Here is an 8,794-nt window from a genome sequence, read left to right on the forward strand (position 1 = left end):
TTTCACAGAGCAGAGCATTGCCTAATAAAAGCTTTCTTTTCACTGCTTTTCCTCTGTTCGGAGATATACCTGCCTCTCTCAAATCTCTGTCTGTTTTACTTCTTGGTGTTTGAGGTGACACACCTCCTTGCTTCTGTTTTTGCAATCGCTCATTTCTCTTTTGCAGCTTTCTTATCTTTTTTTTCATTTCATTATTTTTTGCCTTAAGGTGATTTATTTCTCGATGAGCTTTTGAGACCGCTCTACTGATCCTTTTTCTAGCTGATCCTTTCTTTGAACTGCTGAAATTCATTTTTACAATCAATTGCCTCTCTTCTCCTGTGGCCGTCAAATTACTCTCATAACCACTTGTCTCTCCTATATTGTCTTCTTCTGCTTGCAAAACCTCTGTTTTTCTTTTTTCACGATGTTTCTTTACTCGCTCTGCATTCTGTTTGTTTCTTCGTTTTCTTTCCTTGGTTGACAACTCTGCTGAGGGAACATAATATTTCATTCTCCTTGTTCTCTCCTTTCGGAGGTAACTTTCACCCTCCTTGGCCTTCTTCCTTTCTCTGTACCCCTTCTGTATTTCTGCTCGACTCAATGGCATCGTTCTATTGAAATAATTCAACAAGTTAAATTTAATAAATTGTCAATTTCAATGGAAAAATGTACGTTAACGCATTGGTGAAATGTACGTTACTAATATAAACAGACAGTGTTTTAAAACTCTACGGCCAATTAGACAGTGTAACCATTTCAGATCACTTTTTTATTGTGTTCGAACATTATGAAAATTACAAATATTGTATATGACTCCTATAAATCAATTTTGTTGTATCTGATAAGTACTCATATTTATTTCAACCGACACACTTTTTCAATACTTATTTTTTAATAATTAAATAATAAATTTTTTCATGCTTTGGTGTATAATTGCAAGCGTTGATAATCAATTGTGCCCCATTTCAACCAAACACAACAAAAACAACGTTAGAAAAACATTTAAGCATCAAGATTCAATCATATCAATATATTGAAATGTACGTTACATATTGTATCGTACATTACCCCGACTGATCTTCCATACCGCTCAACTCTTCAATCATTTATCGAGTTTTGGATCAATGCTTATTTATTCTGAAAACATGCATGAGTGTTTATCATTTGTGTACTGCAATGTAAATCGCTCAGGACATCTTCAAAAGCTGGGTATAAATGGAGAAAATAACTCACCTCTTTAAAATGAAATTTTCTATTTCAAAACATAACGCACTCTCTGTCGTCTGCTTCTGAAAACGATATGGAAGCTTCGTTCTGCCAAAAAAGCGGTTTTTAGGATGTTTCTAGGATGTTTGGTAACGTACGTTTCGGTAACGTACATTTAATGTAAGTGATTTTTTTTTTTAATGAGTTGCATAATGTATTTGTAATGGCTGTGGACCCACTATTTATTACAAAAACTAATAGCAAAAATAGCAAAACGTCCAAAATGTTTTCAAATTCATTGTATAAAGAAAATTATATGATCTAGTACATTACATTCTTATCCATACGTTTAAGACTTTTAAACTTTTCTTCGATATCTTATTTTTATTCTGACTCCGTGAATAATTATATGCTAAATTTACACTTTAGGTTTTCTTTTTAAGTACAATATAATACAAATTTCTGATTCAAAACGGTTAGAACTGAAAAAGTATTCATTTCTATTGACGTAATTGCAAAGAAAGACGTCAAAACTGAAACTTGCGACAACATATTTTACTCTGTCTTTTTCAGGAAAAATGCAACAAGATTAGTTCTAAATAACTTTTTACGATAAAACAGAAGTTCTGCAAACACATATGTAAAGGAATAGAGTCAACACCAACTAACTTACAATGTTTTAGTACATATTAGACAGGTAACTAGTCGTTGCGACAGTAACGTACGTGTCATTTTTGTTAACATTATACCTAAATTTATTGTTTGACATTGGTGAGGGAAAGGCAAACATGTTTTGATTTTACTTCTAGGCCTTAACTTAAGTTAAACAGAATCAAATATTTTTAGAAATATACACATTTTAAAGCACAACAAGTGGCGACCGTAACTGCACACCTTTATTGAGAATGGGTGTCATAAGATATGACGTCATAGTTAACTGACGTCAAGATCTGTATTCCTTTCGATCGTTCTTAGGGAATGTATCGTAACGTAATAAGTGATATTCATTGTGCATAATGAAACCGCTTCATTCCTTTACATAGACACTGTTGTAAATACTAGTGATACTAAATTCAATATCACCGATATGAAGTATAAAAAAATCAACAGTTTTAAAGCTTCGTAATAGGTAAATAACTATTCATAAACTAATGGTTTTGAGACTCTCCCTGCTACGTGTAATCTAATGAATGGTGATATGAATATGCATATAAAAAAAGGCTCGGCGCAAGTGAAAGATAAAAACAATTGTAGTATATTTTACGTGAAATCGGGAGAGAAAATAAGTACCAATGTGAATCTTGCTGGGGGAAACCTACCGATTGACCCAATTTTGTGTAAATCGAGCCTAAAAGGTAAAAATGTTACTAATTTCGATGGCAGTGCGAAATGTTTTGACAGTATTTCAAAAAAACGAAATATTTATATGAACCCCCAGCAAGAACTGTAAAATACATTACTTATCGAAGAATTTTTCATAAAAATATTTTTGATTTAATGTCATTATTCACTTGCGCCGATGCGATTTTTATAGATTATTTACCGTGTTAGAATACACCCGTCACGTGCTTAAGAAAAATATATGACCTCACAAAAATACATCAAATATAGTGTTGGATGTCACTGTTAATTTTTGTAATAAAAGTTTAAAGAAACTCTCTCGGTTAAAGTATTTTTCGATAATTAAAATAGTATCATTTTTTGATATATATCCCCGAGTACCCAAACTCCGTCACCATAAGCAGAAAACCTCCCGCGTTTCTCTGTAAATTATTTTTTTGTGGTTTTTATCATTTGCAATCACTAAATATAATCTGAAACAGTATGATTTAAAAAATTATTAACAAAAATATTTTTATTTTTATTCAAATAAGCCCTCTGATTACGACGTTTATCACGCGTGCTTATTATATCTTATGAACCTAACTCCGTCACCCACATGCTCTATGATATGGCAGGGAATGAAGACACATTAACAATTTAATTAAAACTCCATTTGTATCTAGTCCAAGTTATAATAAGTAAAAATGGTGCATACAATTTAATTGTATTTAATTTCATCGAAATGGGTCCATGTAACAACAATCACAATGGCCTTTTCAGAATGTATGGATGCCGTTTGATTTATGTCCTTACTTATTTCAAATATTTTATATCATTAATAAATATATTACTTATTATATTACTTATTTATTGCATTTTTAGAAATGTAGCATATTCTAAATAGCGATATACCGGATATATCTATACCCTGTATAAGGCAAAAGTTACGGCATGAGCGATTTGACGTTATCATCAAGAGTAGTGCATAAAGGCTATTGCGGACTGAAAAAATGTGTTAATTACCTTAATCAAAAATGTATTACATGTGAAATGTTTCATCTTGACATCTTTAAAAATGACTGACCACCGTAAATGATCGAATGGGCCCGCATGTCAGAAATATCGATATTTTAGTGCACCCGTGAAAAAGTTTTAGCTGATTTCACACAATTAATGGTGCATAAAATAAACAAGGATTAATTCTGTTATTTTTTGACACATTCTTAAATTTAACCGTTGCAAATTGTTGACATTTGATTAAAGATTTTTGACATGTAAAAAATGACGTCATAATCGTACTTGATTTCAAACGGCGAGGAGTTTCCCGAAAGTGACGGAGTTAGGGTAGTGACGGAGTTAGGGGGCTATGCGATATTTAGCTTCGGACAACCTTAACATAGCCGCGTTATTTTTTTATCATAGAAACTCATTTCCTATATAAATATTCATTTAAAATAAAGGATTTCAAATAGAAGAAACAAGTTATTTTCTATTGCAATTTATTCATAGATGTTGAAGTCGTCATTCCTTGTGTTGTAGCTGTTAACGACGGCCGGGGAGGTCTTAAAGCAATTAAAAATACTGAATATAAACATTGATCGAAACTAGAAACATAAGGATAATAAATACAAGACTGTATTAATGAAATTCATTTCTTTAGGTGTAAAATGTTTTGTGTTTCAAAAAAAAATTAATACACATATGACAACCTTTTTCTATTTCCACAATATCCAATATCCAATATAAACTACGCATCTGTAATGGTCAGATAGATAGATAGATAAATAGATAGATAGATAGATAGATAGATAGATACATGTAGATAGATAGATAGATAGATAGATGATAGATAGATAGATAGATATTTTTTTCTGAAAGCTGGAATTATGTACTTAATCTATGGTCATGTACTTTGACAGTGATATAATTGAAAAGAATATGTCTTACAACTATTGGCTCGTTTGCAGCGCTGTTCGCATTGTCTTTTTGTCTTATAATTGTTTCCATTTCCCCCACAACCACCGTAGATAAATGTCTCGCACTGTTTGGTTCGTCTGTTATACCACCATCTTCGGATTGCTGCTCTACAAAGTCCAACCTCTTTTGGCTGGTAACACGTTATGTGTTTTCCTTAAACAAAGATTGTGCAGAAGACATTATTCATTCTATTAATTATACGGATATGATATTGATAAGTTATAATGTCAAGAAAAAATTCTTAAACAAGACAAATTACTTTTTTTTAATCTATAAATAATTTGGTTTCAATATCAATAGCTTATTTAAGTCAAAATGATGTTGATTTGTATTTATTATTTTGGTTAGAACAAGAATTATTTTTTTTCCTTCTAGATAAAAATAAAAAAAGTATAAACCTATCTAAACTAGTATCAGTAATACCATAACAGAAGAAAAGGAACCTATACTTTTTATTATGTGTGTTTTGAAAGTCGTACATTATGACATTTTTCTCTTATAAAATGTATTAATACGCTTTAAATTCGTATCTGGTGATACAGAACTCGATTTGACATTCGAAGGATTTGATAAATTGTCGTTTAAAAAGTATAATTTTTAAAGTCTTACTGAAATCAAACATGAACATGTATGTCATCATTAGCTTTTACTTAATTTTACGTAAGTTATACAGATTATCAGTATTCATTTTTTGTTGCAACGTAGTCAATGGCTGAAGCATTTTTTATCTTATCCTACCGAAAATAAATTGAACTGAATATTTAACGTATGTGTACGATATAAGGATTGTATATAACCATTTCATGTAATAGGTGTAAAATTAAGATGTAAGGATTGTATATAACCATTACATGTAATATGTGTAAAAGTAAGTCCCAACTAGTAAGGATTGTATATAACCATTACATGCAATAGGTGTAAAAGTAAGTCCCAACTAATTTTATGACAGGACAAAAAAAGAAAAGGGGCCCAAAGAAATCAAATATACTTGATTAAGTGGTAACATTCATCTCGTTTGCTTGGTTTTAGGACTGATTAGTAGTTTTATTGTTATAACTTATGCCTGGTTTACAGCGAAGTACATTGAAGCGTTTAATAGGCATTTACTCCAGAAAAGTTGTTACGTAATGTTTTGACTGACCTTTGTCCAATCAGATCGTAAAAGGCAGAGTTGAGATATTACCGCTTGTGACTTAATTTCAGAGAGAGAGAGAGAGAGAGAGAGAGAGAGAGAGAGAAAGAGAGAGTAACTTGTTAATGGAATAAATTATAGTTGACGCAGATGAGCGAACCATCTATCAATGGTTATAGAGTGACAAATAAAGGTCTGCTATATCTTATAAATTTATGAAACTTTGAAGTTTTTTGAAATTTTTTAACCGGGGAACAACAATGTCTATATATAGATAATGGGATGAGGTAATGTCAAGCATCGAAGACTACGAATATTTAAGAAACTGTTTTATTACAAGTGTTACCGTTAGTATTACATTCAAAGTTTGCCGAATCTTCCTGGAATTAAACATAGGTTGTGTTACATTTTTTACGTTAGGATGAATTTGTCCGCCATTGTTTATTTGCACTAAGCATCCGCCTGCGTTGCCTTTACTTTTCTCTACATCTAAATTCATAAGTGATCATTCGTTCGCATTTCAAAATATTTATTGCCCGTATTCTCGGGCTCAATGCTAGGAAATTAAGTTGGCTACGTCAATCTTATACTTGCACATGAAATCGACGGCGCGTGAAGAAAAAAAATTTCACAATCGTTCTTAAAAACGCTTTAAAGTTATAGCATTATATAAATAGTGCCTGTTTGGGAAGGTAACAGTTGAAATTGACACCCCGAGAAAACCATTGTCAACCGACGCGAAGTTACTGAGTGATAACATTTACCTGGTTTTTCTGACTTATGGTCTGTAGTGTAGTTTAATTTGTGATAACATTTACCTGGTGTACACTAATGGACTGTTGTGTAGTAAATTAGTGATATCATTTACATGTACCTGGTTTTTCTGGTGTATGGACTGTTGTGTAGTTATTTGATAACATTTACCTTGTCTGTCTGGTCTTCGGACTGGGTTTACACACCTCTGCGGACACCCACACCCCTGGTCACAACACTTTTGTCCTAAAATGCATTTTTGCAAACTTACCCTACTTTTATTTAACACTTCTTAATGGTTGTGATCATTCTTAGACCATTTGAATTTGTGCGCTTACTTACTACAAAACGTGTTTCATCAACATTTAAATTAATTGATTAAAAATCTTAATATGAAAAACATGCCTTATACATGTAAACAATCTTACGAAGACGATAAATGTAGATTAATAGAATCCTTCATTATTACGAGTGTGGAATAGTGAAATTCCATTGGTGTAGAGATTGTATTTCAATATCCCTCACAAGTATATAATGAATGAATATTTTTCTTGCATTCTTTTACATTAAAAATTGATGTCTGACATTTGTCTCTTATGACGGTCAAAAGGTTTCCACCGCATGTTTTAAATAGTGCAAGTCAAAATTAGTGCAAATTTTTTTTCAATAAAAATACGAATCGTTGTGATTCATTAAGCAAAAGATTTACATAGTGGATAATCTCAATCAATAATTATGCATTTCCTTACAGCAGACATTAAACGTCTACATTTTGAAGCAGCGAAGTAGGATACAGCGTAAGACTGAAAAATCTCCCACTGTCTCTTACACCAGACAAACCGATCTGACACCGGTTATAATGCGAGAAATAGTTATCTACTCACTTTCAGGGCAGTCGTAGTCACTGTAACATTCCGGATGTCGCGAAACACAAAAGCAAAGCCTTCTAAGATATGGTGAGGGGCATCTGCCTGGTTTCTCTTCAGTATCATACTGCTGTGCATACGTCTGAAAACCGTTAAGGGATTTGTTTTATATATAAATATCTAGAGAGCCATCAGAGGAACATGGTTTTTGATGCCAGAATGTTTTGCATTTGAGAATTGCATGACACTTAATTCAGGAAGCCCGGTATAAATTAACACTCCAAATTCTTAGATATGGTGTTTAGCCATTAACAGTTGTTTAAGAAATACTTAATGTGCATAATAGACAACTTTTTAAATATTTTTCTGTATTTTTGTTAGATATTGTTTCCCAAAGTCTTCATATGGTCATGTTTCAACGACCTTTTTATCTAATAAAACATAAATAATTTATTTTTATGTTTAAAAAAAGCTGATAAAACTGATCCATAATTAAAGAGACGTTAAACTTGCTATATCATAAACAAAATATAACTTACACTGACGAAAAGACACATGATAATTAATTTTAAGTCCATAGCGCAAATTTCTTTTGACTCTCGGTTTTATTGCCAGCTAGTTGTATTTATATGCTCAGAGCTATCAATCGATCATGGCAGTCGTATTTCCATGCTTTATAATTATTTTAGTTTAACAACTGTTACGTAACCTAGTGATCGATCAAATCCTATAACGGTTTTTCCTTCTCATAAATTTTGAAATAAAAGAGGCAAAGTACAGACAAACAAGTTGATAAAACAACATTTCTAACAGTATCGATTAAAGTCATAATTTCGTTAATTCAACGGTCAGTACAACGACCTTGTCAGGAAATACAATCTTCCGAATGATGACTGGCGTTTTATACTTTTAGATAGGGCATTAAGTCTATGGATTAAGACAGAAAGCACAAGGCGGGTGTGACCGGTCAGCAGAGGATGCATTCTCCTCCATGGCACCTGACCCTACCTCTAATTTTTGTAGAGGTCCGTGTTTTGTCTGCTCCTGTTTTGTATATCTTCTTTGGACTTTTAATTTTGGAACATTGTTCTTTACCACCAAACTAAAAATAAACAGAACTAGCCAATATTGATATAGTTGCCATATTAAAGTACCCTGCTTAAAAAATGGACATAAGGATGAAAAAAATCAAGAGAATTTTGCTTTGACCTTAAACTATAACTGACAAATTTCCCAGCAGGCATAGAACTTCTAACACAATCTTATTACTCGTTACATAAAGGTATTTTTGTTCAATCCGAGCAAGGTAAATTTCTACGGTCTAAAACTTATTATAGAGAGATCCGCTATTACCTTCAAATTAACTTGGTTCAATGTCACTGCACGTCATTGGGTTGGTTAAAGTTCTTTTGAAGTAAAGTATGAGCCAAGTTGGGCAAATAGGACAGTGTGTGTAAATATATATAAATAGAGAGAGAGAGAGAGAGAGAGAGAGAGAGAGAGAGAGAGAGAGCTATCATACGTGTGATGTATATTACCCGGGTAATAAACCTTT

The 8,794-nt window shown here is 32.3% G+C and overlaps 1 protein-coding gene across 1 annotated transcript; it reads right to left on the reverse strand.

The window, feature by feature from the left end:
* Positions 1-4,005: 4,005 nt before the first annotated feature.
* LOC128174925 (eppin-like) lies at positions 4,006-7,868 on the reverse strand. The gene is made up of 5 exons (XM_052840349.1): positions 7,779-7,868; positions 7,258-7,381; positions 6,545-6,619; positions 4,459-4,641; positions 4,006-4,073 (listed from the first exon to the last, which is right to left on the reverse strand). Exons 1-5 carry the CDS (start codon positions 7,815-7,817, stop codon positions 4,054-4,056), a joined length of 441 nt encoding a protein of 146 aa, XP_052696309.1. The 5' UTR covers positions 7,818-7,868; the 3' UTR covers positions 4,006-4,053.
* Between the last annotated feature and the right edge of the window lie 926 nt (positions 7,869-8,794).

Source organism: Crassostrea angulata, chromosome 2 (genome assembly GCF_025612915.1).
Source record: "Crassostrea angulata isolate pt1a10 chromosome 2, ASM2561291v2, whole genome shotgun sequence".
In the NCBI taxonomy this organism is placed as follows: Eukaryota; Metazoa; Mollusca; class Bivalvia; order Ostreida; family Ostreidae; genus Magallana; species Magallana angulata.

Coding starts and splice junctions, on each gene's coding strand:
- LOC128174925 (XM_052840349.1), bottom strand. CDS start 7,817: ATGGACTTAAAATTAATTATCATGTGTCTTTTCGTCAGT. Junction 7,382..7,778: donor TCATGTGTCTTTTCGTCAGT/GTAAGTTATATT, acceptor AACGGTTTTCAG/ACGTATGCACAGCAGTATGA. Junction 4,074..4,458: donor CTGCAAACGAGCCAATAGTT/GTAAGACATATT, acceptor AATTGCTTTAAG/ACCTCCCCGGCCGTCGTTAA.